The sequence below is a fragment of the Oncorhynchus tshawytscha genome, linkage group LG02, assembly GCF_018296145.1.
Source record: "Oncorhynchus tshawytscha isolate Ot180627B linkage group LG02, Otsh_v2.0, whole genome shotgun sequence".
Lineage (NCBI taxonomy): Eukaryota > Metazoa > Chordata > Actinopteri > Salmoniformes > Salmonidae > Oncorhynchus > Oncorhynchus tshawytscha.
Genome location: NC_056430.1, coordinates 51887541 through 51902710, shown reverse-complemented (window position 1 = coordinate 51902710; position 15170 = coordinate 51887541). Strand labels below are relative to the sequence as shown.

The 15170-nt window shown below is 42.6% G+C and overlaps 1 protein-coding gene across 8 annotated transcripts in view; it reads left to right on the top strand.

The window, feature by feature from the left end:
• LOC112267286 (ral GTPase-activating protein subunit beta-like) overlaps positions 1 to 15170 on the top strand; it is a 69255-nt gene that overhangs the window by 45721 nt on the left and 8364 nt on the right. For 4 of the 8 annotated variants that reach the window (XR_006079264.1, XR_006079263.1, XM_042300706.1 and 1 more), the window contains exons 17-26: positions 188 to 370; positions 792 to 943; positions 5617 to 5804; positions 6154 to 6260; positions 6726 to 6881; positions 7855 to 8064; positions 8624 to 8782; positions 10887 to 11055; positions 11992 to 12114; positions 13264 to 13400. Coding sequence is in view for 6 of the 8 variants with exons in the window: in XM_042300706.1 (XP_042156640.1) it covers positions 188 to 370; positions 792 to 943; positions 5617 to 5804; positions 6154 to 6260; positions 6726 to 6881; positions 7855 to 8064; positions 8624 to 8782; positions 10887 to 11055; positions 11992 to 12114; positions 13264 to 13400 (1584 nt within the window). In the remaining 2 variants the exon portion in view is untranslated. The remainder of the gene's footprint in view (positions 1 to 187; positions 371 to 791; positions 944 to 5616; positions 5805 to 6153; positions 6261 to 6725; positions 6882 to 7854; positions 8065 to 8623; positions 8783 to 10886; positions 11056 to 11991; positions 12115 to 13263; positions 13401 to 15170) is intronic. The other 4 variants (XM_024445554.2, XM_042300703.1, XM_042300705.1 and 1 more) reach the window with 3 other exon arrangements.

Below are 15170 nucleotides of genomic sequence, written 5' to 3'. Positions count from 1 at the left end.
ACTAAAAGCTGATTTATCTAACTCGGTAGAGACCAAAGGAATTTCTACTTCCTATAGGGTGGTGGGACATATGGAAAGGCTACGAAAATGAACACAAGTGCTGCAATGAATATGAAGGAGTAGGCAATAAAGCGAAAAAGAACCAGTCGTAGTTCACTGATCCCTGCTGTATCTCCCTCTTCCTCAGGTGAGGGCGAGTGTGGAGTCTGCGGACCGTAAACGTGCAGTCAGCTCGGTGTGCAGTTATATCGTGTATCAGTGCAGCCGACCGGCCCCCCTCCACTCCCGAGACCTGCACTCTATGATCGTGGCGGCCTTCCAGTGCCTGTGTGTGTGGCTGACAGAGCACCCCGACATGCTCAATGAAAAGGTAGGGGAACAACAACACCACCTGCTTTCTACCTACAGAACTGCCTGCTAGTCTTACTGTTCTGTCCATCTAAGCATGTGGTGGTGAATCTTAACTTCCATTTATGTCGATTTTTCACTTAGTCTCTCATTGATTTCAATGTATGACGGTGGAAATTAGACTTAAAGGGAAGTTAAGATTCACCCCTTGGACTACGCTGCTGCTACTAAATACTATGGATGCAAATATCGACCTTTGAGGTGTGGGTCAAATCTTCCCTTTGAATCATTCATCATTCAAATGGTCAAATATCCTCCATTGACATAATGTCATGATTTACTATTTTATCATCATTATTCTCTGCCTTATGAGCTGAGCTCTCTAAAGACTAAACTCACCTTCTGACTTTTGTGCCATGCAATTACATAGTGTTTTGTTGCAGGACTGTTTGATAGAGGTGCTGGAGATCGTGGAGCTGGGAATATCGGGCAGCAAGTCTAAGACCAGTGACCAGGAAGTGCGGTACAAAGGGGACAAGGAGCACAATCCGGCCTCCATGAGGGTGAAGGATGCTGCCGAGGCCACCCTGTCATGGTGAGTGCCACCTGACAGGAGTAATGGGAATATACAGTTACGTTTCTTAGGGAAAGATTCATTGTCTTTTGCTCTCTCTTAAAGGGGCAATCTGTGGTTGGTATATCCAATTTTGTTTTTACTTTTAATGATTTAAAGCCATTGATTCTTGAAGAATATAACTTATCCATGGAACGCAGGATGCTTTCATTGGCACACATTCAACAAGTTGATATTCGTAATAATCCATCATGATTTATGTATTGTAATTACAGGCCCACAATGTGGTTACTAAAGTGCAAATGTGGATATATTTAGCTGATTTCATTGCATAACATTTAGAAGTTGTCCTTTAAGCTAGTATATTGCCCTATAAATTCTACAATATGGAGAACGTGGACGGAATCACTGAACCCAGATATTAAAACGGATTTCACATACCCATTGAACTTAGCAGGGGATTGAATTTAGTAACACAGTTTATCATAAGACATGAACAGAATGCATCAGTGATTCGTATTTCCTGCAAATATCTGAAGAGACAATGAGAATTCCTTGTCTGTGTATGTGCGGATCTACCACTGTGTTGTCATTAGCGATGATGCTAATGAAAAGTCTTCTGGTAGATGGAAAGGTTTTCTCAAAATACAGAAATCAACCCCATATTCTGTATTTTGAAAGTTACATATCAATCCAGTGGGTATTTGTTTTGCAAACTCTACCCTCACATGTATGCAAAACACTGCTAAAAAACACTCTTGTTGGTGCACACTGGAATTAAAAGGTTACTACACCCAAGAATGATAGTATTTTAATTTTATTTCTCCCAGACCTCAAAAGTGGGCTCAAGCATTGTTTTGAAAAACAACTAGTTACAATTCTCTATAAAACACATTTTTGAGAGAGAGAGCGGAAAACAGCAATTGGGAAAAATGTGATGGATTTTATAGGGCCCTACTAGTAGTGATGTGCATCTTCTCCTTTCAAGAAGATTTGATACACATCTAGATACATGGGCTCCAATACAGAAACAATAAGTTTTAGTTTGAAACGATTCGGTTTGATTAGAGAAAGAATCGATGTGATGCAAAACCTTCTTCTTTTTTTTTTCTTTTTTTACCCAGCAGCGTTGCAGTTCTCGATACAGACTGATGAGCCTGGCACTTACTACCATACCCCATTTTAAGGGCACTTGAATATTTTGTCTTGCCCATTCACCCTCTGAATGGCACACATACACAATCCTTGTTTCAAGGCTTAAAAATCCTTCTTTAACCTGTCTCCTCCCCTTCATCTACACTGATTTTGAAATGGATTTAACAAGTGACATCAGTAAGGGATCATAGCTTTCACCTGGATTCACCTGCTCAGTCTGTCATGGAAAGAGAAGGTGTTATTAATGTTTTATATACTCAGTGTACACTGATTGTTTAAAGAGAAACTACTAAAACTATTGCTGATGGTGAACCTGATCAAAATGAAATGTTTACCTGCCCCGTTCAGCAGGTATAGCCAGGTGAGAGTTGTCTCTTTTAGCTTACTTTTATTCCGGTAAAACACTGTTTTCAACAGCGCATAGATAATAACCTAGCAAATTACATAGGTTGTCACTCAACTAATAAAGCCTAATATCATGCAAGCCATTTTAGCATTTGAATGCTGAAGCTGCCGCACAGATGTGCAAGATTAGAAGCAAGCCGCCTATCTCGGGTTGGTCAGCGCGTAAGACTGGGCACAGTGCATAGTTTGACGAAGTTACTGATCGTGCGTGGGGTCGTTCGGCATGCAAAATGACTTGTAGATCAATGACTGTCAACACCGTTACATGCAGTTCGACAGGACGTATCAGTTGTCACAAAATAAGGTCATTTCAGAAGGTAGAATGTAATATGAACAAAACCTTTTAGTGAACCGGTGATTCATAATGTTTGAATCGATTTTCTGGCCGATGAATGATACATTCGGATCGGTTCGGGATCTGCGGACCGATGCACTTGTATTTAAAATATTTGTAGGCTATGTGCTAAAAGGACTGTCCATATTAGGACTATAAGAAAGGGAGTCTATAGAAATGTGTTTTGAAGTTCAGATTGGTGGTCAGATAGAGCATTCCATAGGCAAGGGAACAGAAGGCTCAGTCCCAAATAGTACGAAGATGTGTCTTGGGGACACTACATCTTTACAGCATGTATAGCCCAAAACATCTTTTAAACTATACTTTTGATCTCATTGTTCACCACTCTTTGCATCCATAGCTCCATGAATTTGAGGTTACATTTCTCCAGCCCAATTGTTGCTGATTGCCCCGTAGCCCTTTACACTTGTTCCCGTATATGGGTTGAAAATAGCAGATTTGGACACTGATAAGCGCCTAAATTGGAACGCAGTGGCTGCACAGTAACATGCTATGACGTCAGAGCTTGCTGTCTCTGCTTCACAGCGCTGTATAGGTTTTGACTGACAGCCGTTCGGGAACTTGAGCACCGCACGGGACAAGAAGTTGCCCCCATCCCTCCTGCTAATTGGCCAACTTCTTAAATTGTTTTTGAGGGAAATGCTGTAAATTAAGAGGACTATGTATTTTGAAAGATGAGACGTTAATGGATAATAATAAATACAACTTTGATGTGCACTTCACATTTCCTTATCATAAAACGCATGTAATATATACAGTGTTGAGTTCATTAGGTACACCTACCAGTTAATGAAAATGGTTTGCTGCTACAGGCAGTGAGTTACAGAGCTTGAGAGGATCTGCAGATGAAGAATGGGAGAAACTCCCCATATACAGGTGTGCCAAGCTTGTACGGTCAAATCCAAGAAGACTCGAGGCTGTAATCACTGCCAAAGGTGCTTCAACGAAGTACTGAGTAAAGTGTCTGAAAACGTATGTAAATGTGATATGTTTCTTTATACACTGCTCAAAAACATAAAGGGAACACTAAAATAACACATCCTAGATCTGAATGAATGAAATATTCTTATTAAATACTTTTTTCTTTACATAGTTGAATGTGCTGACAACAAAATCACACAAAAATTATCAATGGAAATCAAATTTATCAACCCATGGAGGTCTGGGTTTGGAGTCACACTCAAAATTAGTGGAAAACCACACTACAGGCTGATCCAACTTTGATGTAATGTCCTTAAAACAAGTCAAAATGAGGCTCAGTAGTGTGTGTGGCCTCCACGTGCCTGTATGACCTCCCTACAACGCCTGGGCCATCTCCTGGACAGTCTGTGGTGCAACGTTGGTGGATGGAGCGAGACATGATGTCCCAGATGTGCTCAATTGGATTCAGGTCTGGGGAACGGGCGGGCCAGTCCATAGCATCAATGCCTTCCTCTTGCAGGAACTGCTGACACTCTCCAGCCACATGAGGTCTAGCATTGTCTTTCATTAGGAGGAACCCTGGGCCAACCGCACCAGCATATGGTCTCACAAGGGGTCTGAGGATCTCATCTCGGTACCTAATGGCAGTCAGGCTACCTCTGGCAGAGCACATGGAGGGCTGTGCGGCTCCCTAAAGAAATGCCACCCCACACCATGACTGACCCACCGCCAAACTGGTCATGCTGGAGGATGTTGTAGGCAGCAGAACGTTCTCCACGGCGTCTCCAGACTCTGTCACGTCTGTCACATTTGCTCAGTGTGAACCTGCTTTCATCTGTGAAGAGCACAGGGCTGCAGTGGCGAATTTGTCAATCTTGGTGTTCTCTGGCAAATGCCAAACGTCCTGCACGGTGTTGGGCTGTAAGCACAACCCCCACCTGTGGACGTCGGGCCCTCATACCACCCTCATGGAGTCTGTTTCTGACCGTTTGAGCAGACACATGCACATTTGTGGCCTGCTGGAGGTCATTTTGCAGGGCTCTGGCAGTGCTACTCCTGCTCCTCCTTGCACAAAGGCGGATGTAGCGGTCCTGGTGCTGGGTTGTTGCCCTCCTACGGCCTCCTCCTCCATGCTCTGGACACTATGCTGACAGACACAGCAAACCTTCTTGCCACAGCTCGCATTGATGTGCCATCCTGGATGAGCTGCACTACCTGAGCCACTTGTGTGGGTTGTAGACTCATATTACCACTAGAGTGAAAGCACCGCCAGCATTCAAAAGTGACCAAAACATCAGCCAGGAAGCATAGGAACTGAGAAGTGGTCTGTGGTCACCACCTGCAGAACCACTCCTTTATTGGGGGTGTCTTGCTAATTTCCTATAATTTCCACCTGTTGTCTATTCCATTTGCACAACAGCATGTGAAATGTATTGTCAATCAGTGTTGCTTCCTAAATGGACAGTTTGATTTCACAGAAGTGTGATTGACTTGGAGTTACATTGTGTTGTTTAAGTGTTCCCTTTATTTTTTTGAGCAGTGTATTTTGGGTTCTGTTTGGGTAAGACAGTTGAACTAAGCTCATGAGGCAATTATAAGTTATATTTTTTCAAGAATCTATGGCTATATATTATTAATTTAAAAGTTTTAAAAAATGTATGTACCAAATGCATACTGTAGCTTTAAGTTCTTTTCAACCATTCATATTTTTTCATTTGACCAAACCTGTATTCTTATCCCCTTAGTTCAGGGTTGCTATTTTTATTCATACTCATACAATTCTGCTTTTGGAATGTTTTATAGCGGCGATTCCTGCCTCGTATATATTTTGAATGCACAGCATCTCTGTCCCTGTCAGCATAATGCAGGTCCTGGGGGCGTTCCCGTCGCCCAGTGGCCCCGCCTCCCCCTGCAGCCTGCTGAACGAGGACACCCTGATCAAGTACTCCAGGCTGACCTCTACCAGCCGCAAGAACTTCCGCTACTTTGTCCTGGACAACTCTGTCATCCTGGCCATGCTGGAGCAGCCGCTGGGCAACGAACAGAGTCAGTTATGTTATCCCAAATCCACTTCAACAAATATTTTTGACATATTATTGGCAATCCTTCACGTGTTATCCCAGAACCATTTTGACAGTCGTCATCCGCATGTTATCAGTCATCAACCACATGTTTTCAGTCATCATCCTCATGTTTATTAAAATTTTAAACGTTTAAAAGTGGTTTTGCACTATAAAAGGAAAATTGGAGTTTCTCATTGGACATGTCCAATGTCTTCTGTTTTGTGCCTAATGAACACAACCTTGTTGACCTGGTTGCTGTGTGTGTGTGTGTGTGTGTGTGTGTGTGTGTGTGTGTGTGTGTGTGTGTGTGTGTGTGTGTGTGTGTGTCTCAGCAGATCCCTGTCCATCCGTGACCATGTTGATAAGGGGGATGTCTGGGAGACACGCCTGGACCATGCAGCTCTTCCACCAACCCAGGGGGGCCCGTGCCAGCCAGAAGGTAACACGCACACTTTAGTTAACCCTTTAGATTTGTTGTCTTGATATGTTTCCGTACATTTCTATTACTCGCCAGTCACAAGGTAACACACACCGTAGTTAACCCTTTATATGAATTATGTTAGTATGTTTTAGCACATTTCTATTAGTGTCAAGGTTCACATTGATGTCTTATTAACTAGCAACCCCATTGTTAGGAACCAGGTTTTCACATTGCTGTAATGAACAAATGATCTCTAATCTCATTCAATGTTAACTATGATTGCTGGTTCCAGATCTATTTGGGGAAAAATGTCTGCATCAGGGAATTGATATTCATCAGATGCTTATCGTAGACCTTTAACAATGCTAAATGATCACATGTCAGTCCATGTTTCTTGCTGAGTTTTTCCAGTTCCTTTCCCAGGGGTCTGTATCTCATCAGAAGTATCCCCCCCTTCTCTGTCTCTCTCGCTCCTCTCTGTAGCAGGTGTTTATCCCAGAGAGTCGGCCCACTCCCAAAAATAATGTGGGGATCCGGTTGAACGTCAAACACAGACCCTTCCCAGAAGAAGTGGACAAAATTCCATTTGTGAAAGCAGACCTGAGCATTCCGGACCTACACGATATTGTAGACAAGGAGGTAGGCTGGCATTGTTTGTCCATCCTTATTAGAATAATGTCTCCATTGCCCTAATGAGAATTGTATTGTAGCGTGGAGGTGGTGTTTGCATCAGCCATTTCCTGTATTTACAAAGTGACTCAAAATAGGAGTGCTTATCTAGAATCAAGGTCCCCCCTGTTATGTATTATTTACTAAAAACAGATCTAAGATCAGCACCGCTTTGGCCCCATAGGAGTGATGGGACACCTGAATCCACTTTGCACAACTAGGACAACTAGCTCATTTAATGTTCAACAAAATGTAGGCTATCATTCTCTGTGAACTTGTCCACTTCAATGAACAAGTGTCTGCCTGAAAGAAATAAAAAAATATATTCTCAACTGACAAGCCAAACACTTCATGACACATAGCTACTACACTGATGTACAGTGATCCGGACGCGAGTTGTCCTCACACACAAAACGTGACATGATTCACTAACATCACCTACCACCAAACCTTTTGCTCTTTATCAGAGCCAGCTGATATTGGTTACTCCTCAGTATTTTCCAGTTTGACTATGACCGTGGGAGCGAAAAGGTGTTGGGATTGGGTGCGCACTGTATTGATTTTGTGAGTTTATTGGGTGTTTTAAGGAGGTTTGTCTGCATTGATGGTTCATTCATGTCAGGTGAGTGGTTGTGGGTGTTTGATGTTTTGTGAGGTGCTTTGAGGAGGGGATTGTCTGTGTATGGGTGCATTTCGGTGGATGTATGCAATGACACAGTACTCTTTTTTGGGGGGGTATCTACAATAATGACTACTATTTGTCATTACTACTATAAGATGAAGATCAGAATGAGCAACAGCCATAGGATCCTCTCCCATTGACCTTTGGCACAGATCTAGGACCAGCCACTTCTAATCATAACCATTTTTGAGGGTGAAAAATGTCAAACTGACCTTTGATAAGTGTCAAGGGGCGATACCATCATCCATTCCTCACTCTCAGCTGGAGATGCAGCACGACAAGCTGCGAGGTGTGATGGCCAAGCAGATCGAGTACGAGACGATGCTGGAGCACGGCAGCGAGGAGCGCTGGAGCAGCAAGAGCTTCCCAGACGTGCTAACGGACTGCAAGCCCCCGACTCCCTCGCAGGAGTTCCAGACGGCCCGCCTCTTCCTGTCGCACTTTGGCTTCCTGTCACTGGAGGCACTCAAGGTACTGGGGAAAGAGATGAGAGGAGAGGTTTGAAAACAGCCTATGTGGCATCGATATGAGTCAAACAGTTATTCTAGTGGCAAAATTGACTGCAATGTGTAAATATGATCATTCTGGTCATAAAGTCAGTCTCATCTAAAACTGATTTTGGAAAGTCCATGCTCCACAACAGGTAAACGAAGGTTGGGTTTTGATTTGACGATGTCCATCTGCCCACTAGCATGGGGTGAACAGCTGCGGTGATTGCTCTCTATCCAATAGCATAGACAGTGTGACAGACCTGCTTAGGAGCGCCAACTGTTTACATAATACAACACGTCGCGCAATACTGCACCAAACACCTTAGTTAGATGAACATTTGCGTAACTGAAACATCCTCTGTAAAAACGTCTAAATTAATTACAGATTATCACCAAACAGGTGGAGGGCTAGCCAAAAATGGTACACATATCTGGTGGCAGCAATGTTACAGCAGCAATATTAAGCAGCCAAGAAAAGCCTATTGTATAGCTTGATGAACCAGCCAATGACATTTAACTTGACGTTTCCTGCCTTCCAGGAGCCCGGCAACAGTCGCCTACCTCCCCACCTGATTGCACTGGACTCTGGGTTGCCGGGCTTCTTTGACGACATGAGCTACCTGGACCTGCTGCCCTGCCGGCCCTGCGACACAGTCTTCCTCTTCTACATGAAGGCCGGCCAAAAGAGCAGCCAGGAGGTGAGAGGTTAAAGAGGAGGGTGTCAACAGGGTTGTGTTAAGTAGGAACGAACAGAAGGAAAAAGGTCAAACTGGTTTTCCATTGTTAAAACTTTTTAACTTTTTGCTACCGTGTGCCCTAATGAACACGGCCCAAGAGTTACGGACCAGTGCAAAAGTCTCGATTGAACTATTTTCATGCCCTGATATTAGTCTACTTTCTCTGAAAATCCTTCTAGACGGTCACGCTAAACTATTCTAAAATGGTTGGATAAAAAAACAGTTGCCAGAGTCTGGTCTATTGGTGGATCTGCAGACTCCCTCTCTCATTTCGAACCTATTTGTTAATAAAACTAGCAAAATACAACTGTAATTTTGACCAAAAACTTTTACAATCTAAAACCATTTACAGACAATGAAATATTTCATGTTCACGTCTCTGTTAATGGACTGTCTGTCCCTGTGTCCCATGCATAGAATTAGTTAGAGGACTCATCTTTGTACCTGTCTCATTATGGCTTCTGTGAGAGCACAGGCCGCGCCATTGAGTCTTATCTCCATTTTAAAGTAGTACATTTTCTTATTCTTTTTTTGTTTGAAAAAAGTTGTAAAGCTAATATTTGTGCTAATAGTCCTGAACAAAAATCTTGTAATTCATTCATTATGGCCACTAGATGGCGGTGATATAGTTTCAAGCCATTGAATTTCTGTTTTTTACATTGGATAAAAGCCGAGACTCAGAACTACAAAATGGTATATCATACACTATATTTTAGGAACAATGGGGAAGTGATTCTGCTTTGAAAGTTTCTAAACTTGTAAACTCACTTTTAAGAAAATTGTATTTTAGTGTTTTGGTGAGAGAGCTCTTCTTTGTCTCCACCCATTCAGTATCGTTCACACCCTCTTAAGCTTTTGCCCCACCCATCTCGCTTTGTTCTCGAAGCGCTCAGAGCGCACACTTGAAGCTCTGGCCGATGATTTGTTTACCTCTGGATAACATGAAAACAGCCTAACCAGCTCTGTTGGCAACAATTTCATTATGCTTTTCTGCCGACTTTACTGACACCGGCCGTATTCAACGGGTGTTGTACACTTTAGCTTAAGACATGTAGCTAGCTAGCTACCTAGGTAAATTATTATTAACCAAGCTAGGTAAACAACATGTAAGATCACACACATTACATCACGTTAGCTAATGAGCCAGCCACTTAAAGTTAGCTAGGGAGCCAGCCAGCTAACGCTAGCTAACAGTACACGTTAGCTCAAGACATGTAGCTAGGTAAACAATGAACCTAGCTAGGTAAACAACGTGTAATATCACACATCACGAGCCGGCAAGCTAACGTTAGCTAGTTAAACAACAATGAATAATAACAACATAAGCATATTAAACAAAATACTTTGTAAAAATTAGAAACGTGTAATATCTGAAAATGTAGCTAGCTAGACTATCTTACATCATCACGCATGATGGTCACGAATCCATGCCAAAAATGCCCTTTGTTTGAGGACGTAATCCAGAAACAGGTGTTTTCTTTAGCTATCATACTCTAATTCCAAAACTCGATCCTCCAGAAAGTGGAGAGCAACACTCATGCAGCTACATTTAAAAAAAATCCACATTTGACAGGATTACCAACACAAACTGAGCTCAAATAGACTCCTCTCTCGGCATGTCCAGCCCACTCATTATCTCAGCCAATCATGGCTAATGGGAAGGTTGGTGACTTTTTCTGTGGTTTACCAGCAAGGCTCGTAATTTAACAATTGTTTTCATATTTACAGATATTTACAGCATACAATTTTGTTATTGAGGGACATGAAAGTTCACATGTTTGAGGCATTTCTGAAAGAAAAAAAACGCATTTTGATTTAAAAAAATTAAACGTTCAAATGGCGCTCATGTGAAGTCGTGACTTGCGACCTACGCCTAGTTTCCTGAAACGGGTCACATTTACAAACCATAGCAACCAATTTGTATAAGACAATGCTCTAATCATTGGCTGATCACTCCCAATCCATAGGAAAATCTGCCCTGTTGATCCTCTCAATGGCAATGTCCATGCAAAAATGGGTTATATCCATGATGAGGCCTCTAACTAACTCTATGGTCCAATGCCAGATCCTGAGAAATGTGGAGTCGAGCGCCAACGTGCAGCATCACTTTCTGGAGTTCCTGATGTCGCTGGGCTGGCCCGTGGAGGTGGGGCAGCACCCGGGCTGGACAGGCAGCGTCTACACTAGCTGGTCCATCAACAACCACAAAAACAATGGAGACAGCATCCAACCAGGTGAGGGAGGGAGGGGGCGTTATCATGCCAACCTGAGAATATACAGTACCAGTCAAAGGTTTGGACACTTACTCATTCAAGGGTTTTTCTTTATATTTACTATTTTCAAAAATATATATAATAGTGAGACATCAAAACTATGAAATAACACATACGGAATCATGTAGTAACTGAAAAAGTGTTAAACAAATCAAAATCAAACTCGTCAATGTGCATCATGCTAGTTTTCACTCAAATGGCAAGGGACTGAAGCTCCTTGCCTGGAACTCGAGTTGTTACGGGGCAAGCTTGCAGTACTCAAAATGGCGCTGCACATCTTCCAGTGAACAGTCGCTTGCAAACTATGGATTTTGTTGCTAATTGAAGTAAGTCAGTAATGCCACCCCTATTCCGACGCATTTCCTGCCTTAGAGCATAAATACTTGTTTAGGTTCCACCTCCAGGCTCCTTATACAGTACCGGTCAAATGTTTGGACACTTTTTTCTCTACATTGTAGAATAATAGTGAAGACATCAAAACTATGAAATAACACATAACACAGAATCCATGTAATAACCAAAAAAGTGGTAAACAAATCAAAATTCTATTTTATATTTGAGATTCTTCAAAGTCGCCACCCTATGCCTTGATGACAGCTTTGCACACTCTTGGCATTTTCTCAACCAGCTTCTTGACATTCTTGATGCATTCAAGACGGGCACAACCAGATGTTATGGCCGCAACCAGTTTGCCTAACTAGCGCAAGTATGGCGCCTTGCTGCTCAAGCTGAGCAGCACCCTCTCTGCCGTGTCGCGCAGCAAACAATATTTCTTTTTCGCACACGTGTATTTCGACTGTCGGGATATCCGGAAAAATTTAATGATATTATTTGAATAGTGAAAATATTTAAAATGCCCAAACCTAGTAGTAAGGGAGTTCCTTTCTGTCCCCACAGATGATACTATCACCCTGGGAGACACGGGCGGGGGCGTGTTCAATGGAGAGAAGCGGGTGCTGTACTACGCCGACGCCCTGACCGAGATCGCCTTTGTCGTTCCCTCGCTCACAGACTCCTCCGGTGGGCCTCATCCCTTTCTCCTATCTTCCTCTATTACTTTCCCTCCTGGACTCCTCATCCATCATCACATCTTATTTTCTCTCCTCCACTCTTCATCTGGATTTTGTTGTTTGGGGGGAGATCAGCTATGAAACTAGCAGACAGATTAGTCTATAAAATAACATTACTTGCATAATTTCTTATCCCCTTTTTTATTTTTTACCCCTACCACCCCTTCCCCTGGTTGGAGGACCTGGTGGAAAACATTCCAATTCAATATATATACACATGTAGCCTTCTATTTCTACTGAACTCCCAAGTGCATCGCCAAATCAACCAATCCCTCTAATCTTAATTCCGTCCCTCAGATGTCCACAGACCCATCTTTCCCAGTATTGCCATTTCACTATTTCCTTTTGCAATACATCCTTCTATATTACTGTGGTGTCTTACGAGGGTCTTGAACCTCTTCATTTGTACTATTTCTATTGAGTTTGCCCTAAAAATAAATAATTTACCGATGAATATAATCATATTTCACATTGATTGATTGTGGTTTTTCAGATCTCCTAACAGTACTGTTTGTAGGTCCATCTGAACACAGACATTATGACTCAACAGCCACTCTGGACCTGACTCCCAAAGCGAGCTACTGAAGGACAGTACCAAAAGAGATGATCTATTGATTCTGTTTCTTCTTTGCAGAGTCTGCACAGGGCTGACTGTTTAATCCCCCATGTTTTGAGTGTTATTTTTGTGGGGAGAATTTTACATAAATTGAAATTAATTTGATTTTCTCTAATTTGATCAACAATTGTTCTTTTAGAGCTTTATAATTGTATTAGTAAGTCATTGAGCACGGGTGTATTCATTAGGCACTAAACAGAAGAAAATTGACTCTTTTTCTTTTTTCTGTTGTAAAACATTTAGCCACATTATGCCGTGACTGATGAAGTTGCGTGGGTTCATCTATGTGCGTGGGTTCATCTATGTGTGTGTGTCTCAAATGTCACCCTATTCCCTATATAGTGCACTACTTTTGACCAAAACCTTGGTTAAAAGTAGTGCACTAATGTTATATAGGGGCCCTGGTCAAAAGTAGTGCACTATCTAGGGAATAGGGTGCTGTTTGGGGTGCATACTGTGTTCTCACTTGTTTTGTTCCTATAGCTGAGTCATCGGAAAGCAGTTTCCCCACAATGGATTCTGACTCTCAGATGGAACTGCTACCCAACCTGCTGAAACAGTCCAACCTCACACTGGAGCTCTTCCCCAACCACTCTGACAACGTGGCACCCGCACAGAGGGTAAGACGCACTACAAACCATTATAAGGGACACTTACTTGTTCATTTTTTTTTTACATTATTATCATGATCTCCAACCATACCAGTGTCTACATGCAGTGTATTCGGAGCCCTTGACTTTTTACACATTTTGTTACGTTAGCCTTATTCTTAAATGGAATAAATGCATTTTTTCCCTCATCGATCTACACACAATACCCCATAATTAAAAAGCAAAAACTGATTATTTTTTACCTTATTTACGTAAGTATTCAGAACCTTTGCTATGAGACTCAAAATTGAGCTGAGGTGCATTTTGTTTCCATTTATCATCCTTGAGATGTTTCTACAACTTGATTGGCATCCACCTGTGGTAAATTCAATTGGTTGGACATGATTTGGAATGGCAAACAACCTGTCTATATAAGTCCCACAGTTGACTATGCATGTCAGAGCAAAAACCAAGCCATGAGTTCGCAGGAATGGTAAACAACAAACATGCTCTGTTTCATGGAAACATGGCTCTCTCGGGATATGCTGTCAGATTTGAAACAGCCACCTGGATTTTTTGTACGTCGCACCGACAGGAATAAACATCTCTCCAGGAAGAAGGAGGGAGGGGGTGTATGTTTCATGATTAACGTCTCATAGTGTAATTGTAACAACATAAAGGAACTCAAGTCCTTTTGTTCACCTGACCTAGAATTCCTCAATCAAATGCGACCTTATTATCTCCCAAGAGAATTCTTCTCAGTTATTGTCACAGCCGTGTATATCCCCCCTCAACCAATACCACGATGGCCCTCGAGGAACTTCACTGGACTTTATGCAAACTGGAAACCATATATCCTGAGGCTGCATTTATTGTAGCTGGGTATTTTAACAAAGCAAATTTGAGAACAAGGCTACCTAAATTCTATCAGCATATTGACTGTAGTACTCGTGCTGGCAAAACTCTGCATCACTGCTATTCTAACTTCCGCGAATCATCCAAGGCCATCCCCCGCCCTCCTTTTGGCAAATCTGACCACGACTCCATTTTTCTCCTCCCCTCCTATAGGCAGAAACTCAAACAGGATGTACCCGTGTTAAGAACTATTCAACGCTGGTCTGACCAATCGGGATCCACGCTTCAAGATTGTTTTGATCACGCGGACTGGGACATGTTCCCGGGTAGACTCAGAATAATATCGACTTGTACACTGATTCGGTAAATTAGTTTATAAAGAAGTGCATAAGAGATGTACCCACTATGACTATTAAAACCTACCCTAACCAGAAACCGTGGATAGATGGCGGCATTTGCGCAAAAGTGACCGCGCGAACCACCGCATTTATCCATGGAAAGGTAACTGGGATTATGGCCGAATACAAACAGTGTAGTTATTCCCTCCGCAAGGAAATCAAACCAGTGAAATGCCAGTACAGGGACAAGGTGGAATCACAATTCAACGGCTCAGACACAAGATGTATGTGGCAGGGTCTACAGACAATCACGGACAACAACAAAAAAACAGCCACATAACGGACAACGACGTCTTGCTTCCAGACAAACTAAACACCACCTTATTTGCCCACTTTGAGGATAATACAGTGCCACCGACACGGCCCGCTACCAAGGACTGTGGGCTCTCCTTCTCCATGATCGACGTGAGTAAGAGATTTAAACATGTTAACTCTCGCATGGCTGCCAGCCCAGACGGCATCCCTATCCACGTCCACAGAGCAAGCTCAGACCAGCTGGCTGGTGTGTTTACGGACATATTCAATCTCTCCCTATCCCAGTCTGCTG